We start from the raw sequence: 23,424 nt of genomic DNA, 5'->3' as shown, positions 1-23,424 counted from the left end.
TTTGTTTTCTTGTTTGTGGGTAAAGGACCATTCCTCCATAAAGAACATGAAATTAGCAAAGAAAGAGCAAATCAGTGCCAAAATTAGAAATCACACTGCGGTGCCCTCAGCCCAAAAAGCTCTTCCTTCTCTCTTTCCTTACTTAACACCTCTTTATCCTTCAGATTTCAGTGCTAGTCCCACTTACTCAGGGAAGCCTCAAGATCTTCTGACAAGTCAACTCACCCTGAAAAAGGTTCTCATGGGACTGTGCCCAGTACTATCAAGGCACTTGCCACAGTGACAATTTCACATTTGTGTTATTATTTAAATAAACTTCTGTCCCTCAATGGACCATAAGATTCAAGAGGGCAAGGACCAGGTTTTGTTGGCCACTGCAACTCCCATAGTTACTGTTCAACAAATATTTGTTGAATGAATAAATAAATAATTAATAATGGTGAAAGCTGCAATCTTCAATACTTCTACTCCTTTGGCCACCTGAACTTGAAGCATTTAGCCTCAGACTGTATCACAATTCTGCTGAATACTTCTCTTTTCCTTCTGTTTAGCAGACACAGTTTTCAGCCACAAAGAAAGTAGCTTCAATGTGTGGACCAGCTAACTCTTTTTTTCCTTTTTTTTTTTTTTTTTTTGGCATGACAGAGTCTTTACTTTTAAATGATTACTGATACACCAAGTAATAACATGTAACAAGTTCTTGAATTCTATCATCTAGTAATTTTGATTAAGAGAAACTAAATGTAGCTCAAATAATTCCACTAGTATTCACTGTTCTAACCATTAGCAAGAATGGACTACGTTAAGGCTGGCTGCTGCTTCACACAGGTTACAAAGAACTAGTTACTACTTTTTCATAGATAAAGCCCCTGACCTTCAAGAAAGTGTTAGGGGAAAAAAAAAAAATATTTAATCCCTTCCTTTCTTAAAAGAATGGTTATGTGGTGTTTTTTTTTTTTAAACTATATCTAAGAAAGAAAAAGTCAACAGTAATATGCATGTTGCTTGAGCCAAAAGGCATAGGAAAAAAAGATAACATATACCCATTAAATTCCTAAGAAATATGAGGTAAAAAGATGAAATCTTTGGATAATTTCTAAGTCTGTACAAAAAAGTTAGATTTGCTACTGTCCAAAAAGTGGAAGGACCTACTATATAATATATGGAAATAATTTAATGCCATTTCATAAGAATATAACTAGAGCTGTGCTAAAGTTTCATATTCATGAGGGCATCTAAAATGCCACTCCACAGAACAGGTGTTCTCTCTTCTTCTATCCATTTATGCGGTAGTTTTCATGGCTTTCTGGCCGAATGTCACAGACAAAAGCCAAGAGGTTATCCAAGACTTCATCCCTGTTCTGCTGGAAGTAGGTCTGGAGGATGGTCATCTTCTCCTGGGTCTCCTTCTCCACTTCAGTGCAGCAACTGCCATGGAATCCCAGTGCCGCAGCTTCCTTGGCCTTGAATTCTTTCTCCCTCTGCAGGCGGTACTGTTCAATTTCAGCCTGAGCTGCTTCTTTGGCCTGCTTCAGCCTCCGGTTCTTTCTTTTGCGGGCCTCGGACACCTTCTCGGCTGCCCGCTTCTCGGCCAGCAGCAGCTACTGAATCCCCTGCGACTGACTAGCCATGGTGGCAGCGACTCTGAGCTGGACCAGCTAACTCTTGATGGGTAACAGCAGCCTCATCCCATCAGACTTCTACTTCAAAGCATCTAGCTCCCCACATCCAATACAGCCCTTGGCCAGCCTCTCCTAGGCCACTTACACTGAGGAAACTATATTCTGGGCTATCTGCTGCTGTAATGGCACCACTGTTCCTCTTCATAAATGGGGATAACAGCTAGCCACAATCCCTTTGTTTTAGTTCTGTGCAATCTCATGTTCTAAAGTCCAAAAAGAGTGGAAACAGTGATCACATCAGTCCTGATACTAGAGCCAGTGTTCTAATAATCAGGTTTCTCAAAACAGCTGGTGCTGGGTAGAAGAGGTGGTTCATCTAAGGACCCTATGAAGAATGCTAACCACATTTTTATCTTTCAATCCACTTTGGATTATTTCTCCCACATGTCAAGAGTAGACAGGTATGACACATCCATTGTGTAAAGAATTCAACTTCATGAAATAACCTCAGGAAATCATCTCTCTCTCTCTCTTGTGGGCATTTGCTGGCATCTCCCATCAGCCATCACTCTGGTCCCCTCCCTAACAGTTTCCTGACTTTCATTCTGGTAGCTACCCCTCCCCATGCTGCCCATGGGCTTCAGAGGAAAATGAGCTCAACCTGAATTTCAGAGGGAAGCCCTGATTGGCTCACGCTAGACATTCCATTGCTCTCTCTCGTCATAGCGCCCCCAGTTCAGGTATGAGCATGTAATGTAAGCATAGACAACGAGTATGAATTTCAAGACTCTTTTTTGGAATGCTAGGACAGAGACACTCATTCCAGAGCATGTCAACAAGAAAGTGTGTAGCCCTGACTGCTGCTAGCAGCTGTCCCATAACCACTGGGGAGCTTGCCATGGAATGTGGCCAACACTCTATATGGAAGAACACAGAGATGGAAAGAAATGGGACCATGATAAGACCACTGTGCTGCTGAATCAACCTGCCCCAAAGTACATACTAGCTTAGGACTTTATAACTCCAAATGATGTCTTTTATTGTTGAGGTCTTCTGTTACTTGTATTAAAAATCCTGACACACCCTACAAGTAATCACCAAACTATACCCACTCTCAGAATAAAACAGACTTCAAAATAATCCCTTTAGCCAAAGATGGTCCCCTCAAGACTACCATCTCTTTACCATAATGCTACCTCTAAGGCTAGGGCTTGAGAAGGCCGCGGATGCTGTAGGTCTCCCAGAGCAAGAGTTAGATTCTGCATGGAGTTTGCCTTCTGAGGCCCTAACCTCTCTACCAGATTGGGGACAAGCCCCACCTGCCCTATAGAAAGAAAATTGCTGTGTCAGAACACTTAGTAAGAACAGTATCCCTCCCTGATGTCTTTCCTCCCACACCTTGCCCCCCCAAAACACACAACACACACACAAAAAAACAAAACACACACACAAAAAACTAAATTGGTTCAACACACTTTTGCTACTGGGAAATGTTTCATAACTACTAATGAATAATTCAGTGAACAAGATATTTTTAGTTTTCTATTGCCAGACACACCCAACTTTGATGCGAATGCTGTTGCCTTTCTTACTCTCCAAATCCCCCTTGCATACGGGATCCTAAACGTGTTACTTCCTTCACAGAGGCCCAATCAACAACAAAAATCAGATCATATCTCCCATCCTGCTCAACAGCTTCCAATAGCTGCCATCACACTTAGAATGAACTCCAAACTACTGCCTCTCCAGCCTACGTCATTTGGCTTCTCACCACCTTGATCATTCCGCTCCAGACATCTGTACTTCTTGCTGCTATTCAAAAATGCCAAGACTGTTCCTGCCTTAGGACCTCTGTTTCTCACTTACTCCCCCTTCTCCACAGGACACTCTGCTGCCAGCTCCTCACACACAGCTAGCTCCGTCACTTCCTTCTGTCCCCAGCACACGTCACCTCCTCAAAAATAACTCCTGTGGTCCTCAGATATAAAACAGCAGCCCCTCACGAGCCTCTCCCTTAGTCTGCTTTTTTTTCATAGCACTTTTTCCTACCTGAAATTATATTACAAAGATATTTTTAAGCCTGTATATATCATCTATCTCCCCCGCCAGAGTGTAAGTCCCTTTAAGACAGGGACTTTTTCTCTTGTTCAAAAGTCTATCCACCAAGACTAAAACACGCTTAGTGTCGTACACGGGCTCAATATATCTTTTTATTTTATTTTTTAAAGAATGAATGGATGATTAAATAACAAGATTTCTTTTAACTGTGACTAAAAACAAACAAAAAGCTGTAGGGAGGTACTTATTTCCTATCAGGCAAACTCCCCTTTTTCTTTGATATCAACTTATATTGCTCCACTTATGAAACATACAGTCCTACAGATTATCACAGAAAGTGTCACGTCCTTCAAAGATTCTCCTTATATCAAAGATTTAGATGTGCGGTCATAAAAATGCTCACCATATTTTAAATAGTATGAAATCATCCTATCAAAACAGATTACAAGATAACATATCATTAATGAGATCCATATAAAAATCACTGCTTTATCATGGAATGTTTGGCAAAGGGCCAGTGAAAATTAGCAGTCATAATATCTCAAAATTCCTATTACCCATGGAACCTCCAAAATATAGTTATTGGAGTGAGATTAATTAATGCTAATCAGCTAATCAAGAAAGTTAAACATTAAGAAAGTTTAAGTTTCTGTGACAAAAATCAGATGCAAAATCTTTGAATTATGTCATAACTTCTACTATTTCTGTGGAAAAATAATCATTTCAAAGTCAAGGCACTTGTTTTTCTACAATCAAAGGTGGTTAAATACTTTTAAATACATTTCAACATATTTATGAAGGAATTAGAATATATGCCTCCAAAGCTCTCTCATAAATCAGTATAATGTTTCCAAAGCACATTTGGAAGTAAAAAATTCATATCTACTAACTATATTTTCCTCTATTCGAAGATGAATTAAGCAGAAAATACATTAATGTCTGAATTTATAATAGGAGTGGTTAACCCTCAACCATAGCAAACTAATGAGGAATATTTTACCATGGAAAAATTAATCAGGGCTCTCCAACACTATGCAATTTGACATTTTGAGGACTTAATCAGGAATGGATTTTATTCCGCTATTTACTTTTCATCATGGGAATGACTTACAAAGACACTACCTGTTAGAACAAATATAATTCTTGAGCTTAATCTTGTCACTTTAAAGAAATTTATTTTAAATAATATTTCATAGTTTAAAAATAGTCCTCGCAGAAGCAACATTACTAAGATTATGTCATCTCTGGGCCAAATTCAGCTCTCAAACATTGAGCAAATATCAACACAGACACAGTGAGCCTCAGAGCCTGAATGTGACTAACCCTCTGTTAGCAATGAGACAACACAAATTCTGGGAGGTTGTGACTGCTGGACATGGACTTCCATCCCCCACCATCGATTATCGCTATCTTTGTTAAAGACTACAGGAGTTTCATTTAACTAGAGTGCTCAGTAAATTGCAGCAGAGTTCAAGCATCTTTATGGATTCATTAAACCATTGATCTGCCTCACAGAGCTTGTAGTGGAGTCCAGCTCTGGCCCACAGCCTGTGTTTACAGAGAATGCAATAGACTGATGTTTGTAACCTCCAAAGGCAGTCTGTCAGTAGACATTAGATTCTACTGTGTGCACAGCCACCCTAAGAGTGGATTGTAACATAGGGAATTTCCCATTCTCAGTCTCAACTGCTAGGACAGAAATTAAGTGCCTATTTGTAGCAAGATTTTCTTTATTTCATTCTAATCTGTGATAATATAAACAAAGAGCAAAGAGCCCAAGGAACAAAGAATTACACATGGCTTGGCCAGTTCACACTTCTGCTTATGTGTACAAAAGCTATCCAGAGATATTGAAATGGAGGAGAAATTAAAATAACCACAGGCATATCTATAGCTTGGATCCCCCATGGGGCCTCTCGAGTATACTAGGCATTGTGACCAGACATTGCAAAGGTGTATGAGAAAAATTCAGGACTCAATCTACTACCTTAAAATATCTCAAGGCAAGTCACCTGCCCTTTTATGCATGCACTTATTCAGATACTTAACATTTTTAACAAAGCACTGAATCAACAGAGTATTACTACTATTCCAGGAAAATGAATAATCATTATCTCTTGGTTTCTTAGGACAGTTCACCAAGCACTCTCAGAACCTTCTCCCTCCTCTGGTTTTTATTAATAAGGTCTCACAACACCTTCCTTTTTAAGTCAGGCACAAAGAGGAACTCTGTGCTGAATGCAGCTTATGATCAGAGAATCACATCAAAATGATCTATTAAGATAATTCTTTAAATGTTCATTGTTCAGATAAAGCTGAACACTGTTAGTGGCAAGGTGAGAGAGCGGGAAATGTTAAGTGACTGGATCGATAAGGAGAACGCTCGTCCCAAATAAATAGATCCTTTCCTGATCATTTGTTTCACTGAACTGCCCACTGCCCAAACAGAGAGTCGGACTATGAACTCCAAACACGCACATTCATCACTCTGCAGAAGCAGTCACCAGAACACAATGTGGCTGATGCAATCTGACACTGTGGTTAATGTTAAAAGGGAGCGTGCCTTTTAGATGGATTGGATAATTACCAGCAGTTCAGATGAGAAAAAACTTGATTTAGGTGAATAGCATTAGCCGTCACCAGGATGGCCAGAGATGTACTATGTCTGAAAATTAACATTCCGACATATACGTCAATAGCCCTGTGTATTGATCCCCAGGTGACCAGATTCTGATTTATGAAAAAGTCTCTCTCTTCCTTCCGTTCACTGAAAAATGTTGAACACAGACTGGGGCTTGAAGCTATTTAGAGTTTTGATCACCTCTTCACATTTAATCTAAAATATCTAATGTTATTCAGAAACAGATGTCCATTCTGGCTAATGGGTTAGAATTATTGCTGTTTCCTTCATAGTCTCCCAACATGTGGCTCATTAAAAACTAGAAGTGGTTGCTGTTCCTTTCAGTACAAACCCGCTTGTCCCATGCTGTGTTCCAGGTATCCCTTAGACCAGAGTTTCTCAAGTGGTTTTCAAGTGTTTTGGTGAATATGAGGTCACACGCCTCTCCCCAAGCTTCTGATGGCTTTCTAGAGTACTGTGTCCCACTCTGTCTGCAGAACCTCTGCCTTGGAACACTTTCTGGCTCTCCTCAAGAGCCTGTGTGTCAAACTTTATATGGACCTACACTTTACCTCACTAGCCAGAACTTTCCTGCTCTAACCCTACTCCCAAATGTGTTTCCAAGGACTGACGTTTACCCCTCCTCTGTGATTGCTTTCTCCAGCCTCCCATTTGCAGCAGCTCACCAATATTCCATTCTGTATTTCAAAATACAAGAGAATAACAAACACTTGGGTTTGTTGTTCTTTCCCCAGAGCTTTCTGAGAACACCTCTGTCTGCTATGACTGAAAGGGAGCTCAGCCACTGGCCTGCAGACTAAATCCCTGGGAGGAGAAGCCACTATACACATGAGGCAGTGGATAGGCTTATAGCACAGTACTAAGGGACACTGCAAAACCAAGCAATCATCCTGCAGGCCAGGGTGCAGCTGGACAGATCCAGGAGGCTCACTGGTGGCTGTCAAAACCAAGGGGAATCCACAGGAAGAACCCTGGGGCTCCCCGGGTGCATTTAGTTGTGGATCAAGGATATTTGCAAGCAACTGGCAAAAGCAAGTCTGTGGCCTGAGCTTCAGGTGGTCAGGGGACATTAATTGCAAGTTATTTCTTAATGTCCTTCTCCAAGCCTTCAAGAATGATAGCCATTTTGCAAATTAAATCTTGCAGGTATTTAAAGGAAAAAGAGTAGACAGGTTAATCACTAGATTAACATGGCAATTGTTACACATTTCTTCTGCACTACTTGGTTCTATAATTAAGTCTGAAACTGAGAAATCTTTCCCAGGATATATTCAACTTTAATAAAAAGACAAATAGACTATGTCTAAATAAAATAGACTCCAAATAACATGATGATACATGCTAATTAGAGATGGGTTCTTCCAAAAGAAATCTCTTCTAAGAAGAGATCACTGTATAACCAAGAATATAGTTTGAAAGTTAAAGAAGTGCTAATAATACAATATTGTCCTCCTTGAATATTTATGTTATTATAATAATGATTGTTAGGAAATCTTAATGGCATCATTTGCAAATGTTGTTTCTGTCTATATCATCTTTTTCTTTTTAATGCATCCTTGTCCTCATCTCTGAGCCACATTGGTTTCTTCCCACTATGGACTGCTGGGGAACAACAATATTATGCTATTGAAGAAGTATTTCAATCTTTTTTTTTTTTTTTTTGAGATAGGGTCTTGCTTTGTTGCCCAGGCAGGAGTACAATGGCCCAGTCATGGCTCACTGCAGCCCCAGTCTCCTGGGCTAAGCAATCCTCCCATCTCAGCCTCCTGAGTAACTGGGACTACAGGTGAGCACCATCACACCCAGCTAATTTTTGCATGTTTTGTAGACAGGGTCTCGCTCTATTGCCTAGGCTGGTCTTAAACTCCTGGGCTCAAACAATCCTCCTACCTCCACCTCCCAAAGTGCTGGGATTACAGGCATGAGCCATGGCACCCGGCCTTTCAAATTATGAGAAAAACTAGAACAAGGAAGCAAAACTTTGGTGCTCTTAGGAATTTGTGTTTACTTGTAAATTATCAACATTCCTAATCCACAAAGAACACTAAAAACTTGAGATCTGAACAAGAAAAGTAAACAATCATCCTTTACATTACCTGCAGTGGCCGTTTGTCTTGACTTTTGATTTCCTTCCTGATTTTTGGATATTAGTTTGGACAATAAGATATTTCCCATGTAAAAGGAAAGAGATCAAACACAGGCCATTTGGAAGTGACTAATATTTGCGGTCTTGTTTGTTACTCCTTTTTAGAGGGATAATGGTTACAAGACATTACTCCCTTAGGGAAGAGAATTTTTAAGTGTGTATTACTATGTAAAGTAAAACTGGTGTTAGCAAGTTGAACTAAATGTTTCTACAAGAGTGCAAAATCACTAAGGAGTCTCTGCAACTTTCCAGTTCCTAGGTGAATCACAAGGACAGAAATGCTCTCAGGTCCAAAAACAGGCTGGGAAAAGAGTGAGCTATTAGTTCCCTGAAAAGTCTCTAACACATGAAATAATGAGATTTACATCCCATTGTCATACATTGCCCACAGACTACACAAGTATTTTTCTTACCCACTGTTTCAAAAATTTTAAGCCAGCAAATAAGCCTTCGGGGATAAGGATCCTACAAAATATATTATGAATTATCACTATCCATTTCTTAAGCCAACATTCTGAAATGTGTAAACTAGTAGTTAGAGTCCTTAAGTGAATACAGCTGTGATTCATGGTCCTCTCCTGGCAGTGTTGAGCAGAAGTACTTTGAAGAAAGCCTAATATTTGTAGCAATCCAGACAACTCTTCAAATAAAAATTTAAATTCAGTTAAAAATATAACCTATATACTATATAGGTTAACCTGGCTTCAATCCATCCCACCTTATTGCATACTGACAATCTGTGAGAGATGTATGTGACACTTTCAACCCACCCCATTAAACAGACAGAAAAACCCAAAGAGAAATGAAGAATTGACAGGCAAATGAAATTTAAAGAGCCCATTTTCAGTGGGCCATCATTTTGAGAGTTGGGTTATTTTTGTCCTTGTTTTTAGCAGCAAATCAATTCCTGACTCTACACCCAAGCGTGTGTGAAGAGAAACGCACAGAGACCACAAGCACAGCTGTCCAATTTACATTCACAAATGCAGGTGTTGCTCAGACACAAAACAGAGGTCAGCTGAATACTGCTCCTAATTAGCTACCTTTTCTACTAGGTTTTTTCTTTGTAAAGTTATGCATGCAATTTGGGTTCAACTTGGAAACCATTTTTAGATCCCAGCATGCTATCCAGCAAGAAGCGGGCTGTCATTATAAAGCATAATTTACAGCACAGTTAATTTTATGGTTTTTTTTAAGTCTACACTATACCTAAGGCAAAATTCTGTTCTGCGCACACACATCATTCACTCTGTTTCCTATCCACTTCTCAATACTTAAAAAAGGTAGAATTTAGCCAGAAAAAAAATCTGTTATGTAGGAATGGGAAGAATTTTGCCCTTTTTCTAAGATTAAGAAAGTCCATAATTAATTAACAAGGACTAAGGACTTTGTTAAATGATACAAGAGGAGAAGTAGCTATTTGCTATTGTCTTCAGTACGGAACACCCAGGGGCTTATTACAAGCAGTTCTTAGAAATGGCAGGATGGAGACTGGTATCTGATACAATCCATTAGGAAACCCAAGCCCTAAATAAAATGACCACAAAATCCTATCAGTTAACAGAAATGCAGCAGCTGTACATGTTTATTGTAATACAATATAATATTGTAACAGAGATAACACTCTTTAAAATTAAAAAAAAAAAGCCAGCAAGTGATATGACTAGTTTATTTCTCTATTTGGGAAAAAAAACACACAAGAAGGCATAGCATGTCAGAGCTTTGGGACATATAAGGAAGGATGAAGACTACAGAGAAGGCAGGAATTGTTTGTACACTAATAGACAACTGAGATCAGCTGGCAAAGTCACTGGCTAAACACCAAACCACTGCAACTTCCAGGTTTAGCAAGATGTTCAAAGATATACCCCAGTAACTCCTGGTAGAAAGTGAAATGTGATGGGCTTCCTCCCACTGCTGACTTTACCTGCTGTAAGTATTCCAAATGCTAACTCCTATTCTGGCTCCCAGTTATCCATTTTCCAAAAATGTACACTATGAAAGCTTAAATTCAGTTTGACCTTAAACTTTATAATGATGTAAACAATATAGATATAGATATGGTATTCTGGAGTGTTTTTCCAAATGGAATCAGGTGCCTTTCTTCAAAGGCTCACTATAAAATACAGTTTGCAAAATATAACATGTATCACCAGGATTGTGACAAATCCGTCTTGCTTGATTTTAGTCCCTACAGGCAGCCCATCAAGATTCAGACCCATAACCTTCAGAATTATACAAAGACAAAAAGCCCTGTTCTATAGCCATCTTCTGCGATGGAATGCAAAGTATTTTGTTGTGGTAAGTAGGGCTTTGAAGAAGAAAGCACTGGGCCCACTCCTGGGGTTGTTACTCCAGTGCTCAGCATTCAAAACGGGAGCCCCAGGGTCTCGGAGATCATTTTAATCCCCCTATATTAAAACAAAATGTGTCTCCCATTTTCTTCCCACCCTCCTCCCCAGATTCACTGGCTCCTCCCGGGGGAAAGTGAACTTGACTGCTGACAGTCCCAGAAGAATTCCAAACAATTTCCTTACTTGCCTCTCTGTTCCAGTGAAGATTATGAGCCTAACTCTTAGAGACTGCTACTAAAATTCCACCCCGCTGAATTCTGCAGCCTAATTCTTTCGGCATTATGTTTTTTGGCAGAATGAATGTGACCCAAATTTGCAGGAGATAATTTGCTGCAACAGTGCTTCTTGCAATGCAGTGAGCCCATAATTAGCATTTCGGGATTGCAAATATCACACTTTTAGAAAAATAATAATTGTTTGCTTCAAGAAAGAACAGATTTGGATCTTGTATTATAGAAATGGATACAACAAAATGTGGACAATTTTAGTAAAGATTTTATGAATTAAGGAAGCTTTACATATCAATGGAAAATAATTGAGGACTAGCAAGTTACCTCAGTAGTTGGTGGCAAAGGCTACAGCAGTTCTTTAAGGATTCAGAAAATAGTTGTGTGCATGTGTGTGTGATCGTAAAAATATCATGCATTCCATTTCCCATCCATGGTGGCTAACACTATTCAAAAAGGACATTTTCAGACCTGGGATGTCTTTAAAATAAAACAAAAAAAAATTCTAATGATGGCTGTTCCTGTGTTTACCCACCATGCTTCTCACAAATGCTTGGCTGTGTGAGCAATGTTGTTTCATGTATTCATGATTTCATTTTTTCTCAATATCAATCAGTTTTAACGTAAGATGTCAAGAGAGATTTAACATTTTTCTTGACAAGAACTCGTGAGCCAGATTTTGAAAAGAGCAATAGCACTATTTCCACTGGGTACAAGAATTAAACTAAGTGGGCTAAAACTTTCTGGCCATGCTTTTGTGGCTAATTACTTGGCTTTTATAAGGAGTATCTACCACTTATCTTTCATGGACTCAGAGTGCAGTCTGCACTCTACTGCTGGAAAGACACTGGCCATGAGGATACCAGCTGTGATCACAGTGTCCTCATCAGATTCATTCACCCTCTCAGAACACAAACACTAAGCCAAGAGAAACACATTAGAAGGGGATTCCTTATTCCAAAAGGTTAAGCATGACACAAAAGGGGAATCAACAAAACAGAAAGAATAAAAATATAAAAGTAAAAGGTGCGCAGTGTTTTCCGCTAGAAGCTACGTGGCACATGCGCGTGTGGGCTGGTGAGGCCTGCGGGGGGCCGCCTCTCTCTCCGGTGCTCTTACCTTATTTCTCTTGAAGTAGGCTCGTCGGCAGGCCGCAAAGCACTTCTCGCTGCAGAAGCTTTTCACCTCACTTCCCATACTCAGGGAATAGCGCTTGATTCCCACTTTCTGGCACCAGGCACACATTATTTGTACATTTGACACATCATCTTCTATAATAAAAGTATAAGAAAAATGTTCATATCAGAAGCAAACATCCCTTCAAATTTAGACACACCCTGAACCTGACAGAGCTACCCAGGCCTGATTTTAGTTTCTGGACCTTGGAGAAGTGCTTTTTCTTTCTCTCTCTCTTTCTCTTTTTTTGGCTCCTAAGTTTCCAAAAGACATTTACTTAAAATCCTAGGGCTTCCTAGCCTGGTTTAAAAAAAAAAGCTTCATCTGCCTAGTTAAACCAGCCCCAGTACTAATGAAGCTTGTAAAATAACCTGTTTCTTCAAATGTCCTGTGAAAGCCTGCAGGATCTGCACTGGGTGGGACAATTTGTAGGGTGCTAACTTACAAATGGAACACCCTCATGTGAACCTTGACCAGGCACCAGGCTCAACCATGGCATGTTCCCTATTACTGTTAAACGATATGTGCTATTGTTTACTCTTGCAATGTAATAATTCCCAAGCAATGCTCTTAGTCAAAAAAGGAAAGATGTGTGCGGCCAGATTCTGGCAATGGAAAGGGACAAGCCTGGCTTGCTGAACAGACTCTGACAAGGCAGCCTTCCGGCGCTGGTGTCCTAAGGGAGATGCAGGCCTGATTGAAATTCTCCTCCATGTGATGTGGTTCATGGGCCCTGGATGGAGGGATGGTAATGGAAATGTCAGATCATTCTCAGCCAGATTGGTGGTCCTCCCAGCCCCTCATGTCATGTCATGGGGTTGTTCAGAATGAATTTAGGCAGTTTGCAAACATTTCCACTATTTAAATTGTATTTCTTTTCCTTTGTATGAGAAGAAAACAAATTTAACTAGCATTGTGAGCCCATGATATCACAAATACTACTGCTTAAAACAAAGAAAGGATTTTAAAGTGAGTCAATTAGTAAAATATATTCAGTAAATCATAGTGCGGGTAGTCAGAAGTTATGACAAAAATTATGATGGTGATATTCAGGTTTGGGAAAAACTGGCCTCTCTGAGGGGTGGGTAGGGGTGAATAAAAGGACTTTAAGTAGACACCTAAGTAATATTTCCTTGTTGCCTCTTAACAGCTTTTGCTACATCTTGAGTTTTCCCTGTCCTCCCAATTGACAGTGAGTGTGTGTGTGTGTGTGTGTGTGTGACTGCCACATCTCTTCTTCCTTTATGGAATTTTTATTATTATTATTATCCCACACTCATGCTCCAGACATGAATGGTAATCACAAAATCCCCAACAAGCACTAGTATAGTGTTGTCTGATTTCTGGATAAAATCCCCCAAAGACTAATTGCTAAGCAAGGCCTGGTCCACGAGTGTTGACATATTCAGGGTTCATAGAGTCTGTCATGCAATCATTTCATTTCCAGGGAAAAGATTTGGTTTGAGGCAGTGTGGTCATCAGCCTGCAAAATTAGAAGCAAACTAATTTGTAGTGCAGTGATACGGCTTTTTTTCCCCCTGAGCATCACCACTCAGAACTATGTGCAGCGTTTTATTTACCTCAGTGGAATAAATATTGCCATTCTAATGACCTTTTTGTATTTCACAAATTACATATTGTGATCTATTGTTATCAAATGAGATAGTATAAAAAATGACCTTTGATGTCAAACATTTTTGATAACTTTCTTTAAATGGCATAATACAAATTCAAATGTCAAACAATTACTGTATTTAATAATTTGCTCTGTTCAAAGCAAGCTTTTTGATATTTTAGGAATATCCTTAACAAAAAAAATTTAAAAATAAATAAAAGTAAGCTTTTATTTATATTTTACATGATCTCTAATATGGCATCTCTCTACATATGAACATTTTACATGGTATGAAAAATTAGCAAAGCTTTATAATTTACCTTAGTGTGTAGAGGAGTTTTCTTAGATTAGAAAGAGCATATATTTTAAAATAATCACCTGTCTTTACTAAACTAGATAGCAACTAATAGTTTCTATTTTTCCCAATTGATAAGATGCTTTAAAATCTTAAATTCCTGAAAAAGAAGATACAGCAGAATTCTCATAAATGATCCACTGGCAGTAAGCTTGATTCTGGTGAAATCTGTAAGGAAAAAAATTTATGCGGGAAATCACCTGGCCTCACAGTTTGAAGAGGAGACCCCACTTCCCAAGGAGCCATTTTAGAACATGCATTAGATCCCCCTCATTATTTCTTCCTTTAAATAATCCGATTTGGGAAACAAAGCATAAAATTGTTTAAGTCCTAGATCTTCAGCTATAATGGACCAACACTGACATAAGAAAGAATAGAGTGCAAAGCTATTCACAAGGCCAGGCGCTTAGCGTGCAGCTTGGGCCTGGCCTGGAGGAATGATGCTTGAGGCCAAAGGGCAGCTCCGGGGTCTTTCTCAAGCTTCAATCCATCATCACCAGACAGACCCACTTGTCATTTTTTAAAGGGAGGCAAGAATACTTTCTTACAATGGACCTAACAAATAAACGAACAAAAAGGTAGAATTTTAAAACAGATTATTTCTTACAAATCATTCTTACTACAAAGCAACAATATGAGATGAAACCATATAAATTGTGCACTTTTATATCTGGCAGCTGGAAAGACTTCTAGAATGATGGTTAGGATCTGCCTTGTTAAATAAGTCGATGTTCCCAGCAGTTTTTCACGCAACTCTATTTCATAAAGGTATATGCTTTGGAAAAAGCCCATCAGATTTCTCCTTTTCTAGTATTAAACTGTTATCAGCAGCTAATGATCCAAAGAACAGTCTGATAATTGGGTTATTCAAAAAATTCAAAAAACATTTTCCGATATTTCAGGCATTCTAGATTAATAAAAGTCATTTATATCAGTAATACATTTTAAAAACTAATAAAGAACTGTGATTATCTAAATTAATATTGTCAGTCAAACTATAGTTCAAAATTCTGTCACCAGACATGAGATGGTGTCCCTATCTTATGACTGCACCCCTAGAAAAGTGAACACTTCTTAAGTGGTTAAAGCCAAAGGGATCAGTCCACTTCAACATCTGCATCTCTTTCTACCTGAAACATGGAAATGAAATGCAGGCTTTACAATGGCAAAATAGAAGGTTTCAGCACTTTAACTTTTCTAACTTGATCTGCTTTAAATTTTTTTCTATTTAAAAAAATATTTCTTCAAGCTAGGGAAAACCTAATTACCTATCTTACATTTTGGCTAACGGTCTGTGCCATTAGAGACTTGAGATTACCTCAGAGAAGATTCACATAACAGATTTTTTTTTTTTTTTTTTTTTTTTTGAGACGGAGTCTCGGTCTGCCGCCCAGGCTGGAGTACAGTGGCCGGATCTCAGCTCACTGCAAGCTCCGCCTCCCGGGTTCCTGCCATTCTCCTGTCTCAGCCTCCCGAGTAGCTGGGACTACAGGCGCCCGCCACCTCGCCCTGCTAGTTTTTTGTATTTTTAGTAGAGACGGGGTTTCACCGTGTTAGCCAGGATGGCCTCGATCTCCTGACCTCGTGATCCGCCCGTCTCGGCCTCCCAAAGTGCTGGGATTACAGGCTTGAGCCACCGCGCCCGGCCTACATAACAGATTTTTACATTACATTATCTTACAGCCATTAGCCTGTGCATTTTTATAATAAACAATGCACTGACAAATGTAAAATGTTTACAGCATTAAATCACATTCCCACAGAGAACGCTTTTTATAACATAATAAAATTTTCATACGATAATATCATACAAATACGTATCAGTCAAAATATGCATTTTTCAATTAATCATGAAACATTTGTACCACCTCTTTAGAATTTAATTAAACAGAATGTTTAAGGCATTTTCTTTCCAATCTAATGTTTAAAGAGCTATAGAACATTTTTCTACTTTACATCCCAGAAATTCAAATTAACTACTCCAAGATAAAATCAAAATTGTATTTATCTATCACAGTACAGAGAAGTATGAGATCAAGCATTTCCGGAATGCCCTGCTGAAGTTGTTTGAGAAATTGCCTTATCTGGTGACTTTAAAAAATAAGGATGGCCATTGGTCAGCAATCTTCTTGGGGCATTTAAATTGGCTATAAACATGTATACTAACTTACCTGACCAGCACCCAAAGAAAATCAGTAGGGCATTAATGGACTCCAGGCAATTAAACTGTAGATTTACCACCCCTTTGTAACTTTCATGGGAGTCCAAGACTGAGGGGAAATTCCAAAAGTATTTGCTGGGACATCTATCTCCTCCAACAGTTCCTAGAATGCACACATCCAGATAATCAATGAAAGACCTGGATTATATCTGAGACAAGTTACAAGGCAGTCTGAGGAGACTCCTGTGTGTTCCCCATGCCATGAAATGACATGAAATGGCCCATGGCCGGGCTGCACTCTGTCATCTACTTGTTGCAGCAGCTATATTTAAGAACAGAATAAAGTAAAGGCCTGGAAAGCAGACAAGAAACTAAAGTTTGCTTTCTCTATAGCTTCTGTGAAGAAAGAAATTCCTCTTTGAAATAATTCAATTCCAAAGACTTTAAGGCAATCTAAGTTAAAGTTTCTACAGAGCCCACCAGGAGCTTCTGTACAATTCCCTGTGTTCTAGGAGTGAACATACAAGGAGACCCAGAGAAAACTGGGACCACTAAACCACAAAGAACATAATGATTGTTAGCAGTACTTAGTAGGTGCCCACACAGTGCATAGCTCATTTCAACATTAATTAATCTTTTTCACAACCACCACCAACCAGGCAGGTACTAACATTAATCTCCATTGTGCAAATGGGGAAAGTGAGTTTATATGTTAAGTAATTTGCTCCTAATCACACGATGAGTACATATCAGAGCCTTACTGAGGACCAGGCCATCTGATTCCAGAGCCCAAGCTCTTGACCAGTACACCTTAGAGACCACGGCTTTTCTAAGCAGTAAGACTATAAACCATCCTCATAGACCTCTCTCCCAAAAAGGACTAAAAGCTGTCACAGATTTTGCAACTTACAAAGCACATTGCTCAGTAACACAACAATACACAAAGAAAATGAAATCAAAAAGGTCAAAATGTCTTGGAGGAGACAGCTGAAGTGTTAATCAATATTTGTTTATTGATTTTTAAAAAACAAGTTAAAGGCCCACAGCGCAAGCCTTTACTTCTTTATGACTATGAGACATGGAATTGCTGCAAACACTCTGTATAACTTGCACCAGCAAGTGCTACTTAAACATTAAATGATAAGACAGGCCCAATAATATGTGGATCTCAAGAAGCAGTTACTATACCCACAGGCAAGCAATACTCTTGCCAGCCTTTTCTTTTGTAAGGAGCAGGGATCACAGCAGGACATGGATACGACTGGCTTTCCATGTGTTGAAATGGGAGACCCCTTACCTCAGTAATTTCAAGGGTGCCAATAAGAATATCCTAGCTTCAAAAAATTATCCTTCAGCTGCTCACTAAGATTAAATTCTACCACTAGAAGGTCATTTCTTTGGCTAAATGTTTCTTATGAGCCATTAAAACACAAATTCCCTGAAAGCAAGGAGGCTCAATATATACTTGTAAATAATGATTTATGCTTTGAAATGAATGATTCTTTCGGAAGAATATGTTTTTACAAGGAATGGGAAGAAGGGCTGAGGATAGGGTTCCAATCAGAAAGGTAGAGAGGCAAAGATGGGAGAGTTGGGACATATTACTTAGCTAATCTCTAGCCTTGGAAAGAGCTAGAGTAACCTGAGGACAGCCAAAGGAAGGTGGTGTGGACAGGGTGATGACACTGTAGAATATGTCAAATATGTTCAGAGTGCCTTTTAAGTATGAATATGAAATACAGTAGACAATGGCATATAGCTAAGGACTGCCAGAAAAGAAAAGCAACACGCAGATCCACTTAGGACAATCTCAACGGGGTGACTTTTTATAAGCAAATGAGGTAGTAGATGTACATTGATTTGCAAACCTAAGTTGCTACTATTTGAAAGACAGTGTGGTGATGCACAGAGATGAAGACAGAGGACTTTGCTGAAAGTACTAATATTGCCCCTTCTAGTTGTGTGTGACAAGAGTAAGTCGATCAAGGACTGGTAATGCCCACCCTAACTATAGCTTCGGTGAGGATCAAATAAGATTAAATATGCACATTCTATATGTAAATGAGCCTTCCTTAGAACAAGTGGCAATTAGAACCACAAGAAAAGGGTAGGTGTCAGCTGTAGGCAATCTGGAGAGGCCCAGTGACCAGGCACCAGTCTCTTCAATCACATCCCCTCCTGTGGATGACATCTGTAGAACCACTATCCTTGAATAAAAAGAACCCAGTAATTGGTTAAATTTCACTAACTTAGATTATTTAAGAGTAAAGCCATTAGAATTAATAAAAGCCTCACTTACAGCTATTCTTTTAAAAAAGTACTTAACTTGAATTAATAGTTGACAAGATGTTGCCAAATATATCACTGCACTGCCAGATATTCTGTAATTAATAGATGGGAATTCTTTGTAATTATTACATTAACTATCCACACATGGGTGGATCTTCCTAAGTGCCTGAGAAGTTTGCTCATTTAAATAGTATCAGAGCAACAACTAAAAATGTCTGCCACTTTGGTAACTGAACTATCAAGAATTCCCAAAGAGTGGTGTCTGAAATAATAAAATTTTATTGAATTTAGTTCTCCTTAAACGGATAATGCAATTAAATGACAAAGGTCCATAATACTACATGAGTCTTTGTAGTATCTAAAATTATCCCTAATTTTCTTTTGAAAATACATTTGAAGTTATTTCAAGAATTTAAATAGTCCACTCCTCTCTAAACATAGTAGTATTTAACCCCAAAGTGAAATCTAAATAGTCTATGCATAAATTAAAAATTCGTTTCAGTAAGTAAAAGGAATGAGCATGTATTATACAAAATTACAGAAAAAAGACAGACTTTCAAATTAATTTTCAATTTTCTAATGGAACATTCTACCCAATTTTAAATTATTTACATTCATATTATGAAGATAGACATAGACATAGATATAGATATAAAGGATGTGATTCCAGAAAGAATTACGTGTTTACATGTGGGCTGGATAGGACCTGAAGTGTGTGGCTCATCTTATGACAGGCAGAATGCAGTAACAGAGAGTTTCCGACAGTTGTGAGAGCCATTCCAGAGAGCATAGCATTTGAGTTGGGTCTTGAAGGATTTGGAAGGCGGGAGAGTTAAAGAGGAGAGAAAGGACGGAGGAACTACAGGAGCCAGAGAGTGGCAGACAGGCTTGAAGTGGGCAAGAATCCTGCAGTCATCCAGTTGACCAAGCTTGTGTGAAGGGAAAAGTAGATTAGACAGGAGCTGATAGGGCCTAAACAAGGAGTCTCAGGGATGTCATTTTGCCATAGCGGGAGGGAAGCAGCTCGTCTTTATTCCACAGGTAATAGGAAGCTCCCAAATGTTTCTCAACAGAACATGACAGACTGGGCATGGTGGCTCACACCTTAATCCCAGCACTTTGGGAGGACGAAGTGGGTGGATTACTTGAGGTCAGGAATTTGAGAACAGCCTGGCCAACGTGGTAAAACCCTGTCTCTACTAAAAATACAAAAAAAAAAATTAGCCAGACATGGTGGCAGTTGCCTGTAATCCCAGCTACTTGGGAGGCTGAGGCAGGAGAATTGCTTGAACCTGGGAGGTGGAGGTTGCAGTGAGCCAAGATGGTGCCATTGCACTCCAGCCCAGGAAACAAGAGTGAAACTCCGTCTCGGAGGGGGAAAAAAAGAACATGACAGGATCAGAGATGTGTTAAGAAATGTTATTCCAACAGGAGTAACAGGATGGATCAGAATTTGGAGAGACTAGAATCCAGTTCCACATCTAGACGCCTCAGTAAGCAAAGTGAGAGCAGGGTCCATGTCTCTTTCTGTCTTGTGTGTTCAGTGCCTTGCACAGAGCAGCACTCATGCTACATGAAGGAATAAATGGACAAATGAATAAATGGCTGCAGAGGAAAAGGGATGAAGTCCTGAACCTATAGGGTGACAGTAGAAATGAAGAGGACAGATTTAAGAATGAGATGAAATCAATTATCAAAATGTAGAAATGTTGCCAAACCAGAAATAACTGAAATTTCATAGTATTCATCTTCCCATGTTTCTAGTCAAAGCAGGCCAGGGAAAAGTCCACAGCATTCTTGGGGAAGTTGACTCCAGAGTCAAATTCAAATAAAACGAAGTTGCTTTACAGTCAATGTCCCTTCCTCATTTATTCTCCCGTACTCCAATAAAGAAGGAGAGCAAAAGGAGAGACTCATAAAGTCACAAAATTGTAATTATCTCTTGAATACCATGCTGAACTTGGATTATTTAACAGGACACTACTAAGTACATGTGCCTCCAGCTCCCTGACATTAATTTGAGTATTTCCCCGTAATTTCACTGACTTGCCAGTGAAGCAGCTTCTTCTTATAAGTTTTTTTGATAACCTCGCCTCTGCTTCTCAGTGTTCACTGTGGAGTCTGTCTTTCCTATGTACTCACCCTAAGAAACTGGAATAGGAAAGGAAAAAGGTAGAGCTTTAGAGTAAGGAAAACCCAGAGTCCTGTATGCAACACTTACCAAAGCACATTCCACAGAACACTAAGCCCACAGGGTACTTACGTGGATGTGATTTTTAAAAAAGACTTCCATGATTAAATATGAATGGAAAACAGCAGGCTACACAAAGTTAAACAACAGGCTTTTTACAGCAGGACATTCTGGTTCCACCAATGTACAATTAAGAATCTTTGAAAAGGAGACAGAGTGTGCCATATTTCACAAATTCAACAGTGGACATGTCTTTTCACAGAGAATTCCCAAGACTGGACATCTGAGGAAGCTTCCTGGAACATGCTGCTCCACTGCCCTACATCAGCACTGAGGCATGAGCATTTCCATGTGGGTCATTAATTATCAGGAAGGTTTCTTGTCTTTTGCCCACAATTATATCCTCAGTTGCCAGGAGCCTCCTTTGCCTGCACTGGGCAGAAAGACAAGGCCTGCAGCCATGTGGCTAGTGCTGGGCATGCTGACCAACACCTACTAGTCCTCAATATGCACGTTCAGATTGATTAAAGACACCCATGGTCCACAAAGTCCCATGGTGTCTGTTACTCGCATCAAATACAGAGAAGGCAATCCTTTTCCTATAAAGCCCTACAGAGAAAATGGGAGAAATCAACAACAAGGCAAAGAGAGAGTAATACAGACCGAATAGCTCATGTTCACTGGGTGGCTGCCGTAGACAGGATGCACAAGTAAAATCGTATCCCCATCCCTGGGCCCTCAATCTGAACCTCTGAGCAATTTAAGATGTCCTGGGACAATGATGCTGCAATCATGGATTTGCTGTCCGCTAAACTTCTCTCTCCTACATGGCTGAAGTCTACTCAGCATCTAGTTCACAAATGAACGTTGTGACGAGGGACAAGGGAGTCCGATCAAAAAGTGTGCTCCAGTAAACCCACCACTCATAGAAAACCAATTCTGAGGCCTTGCCCTGCCTAGAGGGGCACCATCTTCAAAGAGATACAAAAGTGGTGGCAGCATATGAAGACTAAAAGGTCAAGCTGCTTTATACAGGGCTTCAGAACAAGAAAAGCATTTCTGTCATCTGCTTTTTAACTGAGGGGCTCATTTCCCCTTCTGAGATCTGACTGTCCCAATAATTACACTTAATGGGTCCCCCAGTGATTGAGAAATCTCCCCAGAGGTAGACAGAGGATTCATTTCTTTACTCAATTTCATGCCAGGCACTGTATGAGGGGCTGGAAATACACTGACTAACAAGACATGCATGGACACTAACAAGGCCTCAAGAAGCTTCCCATGGCTGCCCCTAGTGTAAAATGCCAAAGTGCAGGAGAAAATGGTCAAGGACAAGCCTGTCCTGCTCCCAGGGCTCCATCACCATGAGAGGTCATAGGAGCCAGATGTGTTGGTGACTGTAGAAGGGAGGGTGTTAGCATTTCCACTGGAGGGGAGCACAAGCAGCCCATCATGACAGAAGAGCAAGCCAAGTCCCTCCTCGGTGCTCCAGCCAGTCCTGCCAAGCAGCAGGCCACGTGGGGTCACCTCCTAGGGGAGGCAAATTGACAGGCTAGAGACTGGGTGTCAAGGGGACAACTGGGAGGGACTAAGCACTCACAGACAGCACTGCTTATTCTCCTCCTCAGCCCCTTTTCTTCCCTCAGTGCCCTGAACTGCAGTCACATCCAGAAAGTCAAGTTCAGTAGGCTGAAGGGTATGCAGAACTGCATTCAACTAAATGTGTTAAAAGAACCAAGATGAACCTACTAGAACATTTCAACAAAATAATTTACTTCACTCTTCACTCTTCCCACCTTTAAATATTTATTTAGATTCCTTAGAGCAAAGATTAGTTGAGGGACTCTCTGAAGGGGCCCCATGCCAATCCCTATTCTGGAAAGTAATGAGACACAGCATGCCAAAATAGTCCTGCTATGGGAAAAGTAGAGAGCAACACTAACAAGAAATCCTTCAGCGCACTCTCTTCTCTTTACATATCCCTCTTGAGCTGCACTATGTATTCTTGTGACTCCAGTTACCATCCATAATATGACAATTCCCAAATCAACAAAATTATCTTTCATGAGCTACTATGTCCAACTGCCTCCCAGACATCTTAGTAAGTCAAGTCCACAGCTGCATACACATCCCTCTCCATTTCCAGTCCCCTTCACTGTGTTTCCCACCTCAGTTCCTGGCCCTGTTATCTACCCAGTTACCTGATGGCAGAAACCCAGCATCTTTCCTGCCTCTTCCCTCTCTCTCACCTCCCACATTCTGATTAATCAGCAGATCCTCCTAAACATTTTTATACAGCTGGGTGTGGTGGCTCATGCTTGTAATCCCAGCACTTTGTGGGGCCAAGGCATGTGGACTGCTTGGGCCCAGGAGTTTGAGACCAGCCTGGGCAACATGGAGAAACACCATCTCTACAAAGAATACAAAAATTAGCTGGGCATGATGGTGCATGCCTATAGTCCCAGATACTGAAGAGGCAGAGGTGGGTGGATCACGTGAGCTCAGGGAGGTCAAGGCTGTGGTGAGCCGTGATGGCACCACTCGACTCCAACCTGGGCGACAAAATGAGACCTTGCCGCAAAAAAAAAA

At 40.0% G+C, this 23,424-nt stretch overlaps 1 protein-coding gene and 1 pseudogene across 3 annotated transcripts in view; both read right to left on the bottom strand.

Moving 5' to 3' along the window:
* Positions 1–23,424, bottom strand: part of SOBP (sine oculis binding protein homolog) — a 171,951-nt gene that overhangs the window by 116,953 nt on the left and 31,574 nt on the right. For all 3 annotated transcript variants that reach the window (XM_008007435.3, XM_008007437.3, XM_008007436.3), the window contains exon 4: positions 12,168–12,319. In XM_008007435.3, the coding sequence (XP_008005626.1) occupies positions 12,168–12,319 (152 nt within the window). The remainder of the gene's footprint in view (positions 1–12,167; positions 12,320–23,424) is intronic.
* Positions 1,160–1,646, bottom strand: LOC140713152 (V-type proton ATPase subunit G 1 pseudogene; annotated as a pseudogene).

The sequence above is a fragment of the Chlorocebus sabaeus genome, chromosome 13 (genome assembly GCF_047675955.1).
Source record: "Chlorocebus sabaeus isolate Y175 chromosome 13, mChlSab1.0.hap1, whole genome shotgun sequence".
Taxonomy (NCBI): Eukaryota; Metazoa; Chordata; class Mammalia; order Primates; family Cercopithecidae; genus Chlorocebus; species Chlorocebus sabaeus.
Note: the sequence above shows the minus strand (reverse complement) of the source record. Positions and strands in the feature narration are given on the sequence as shown.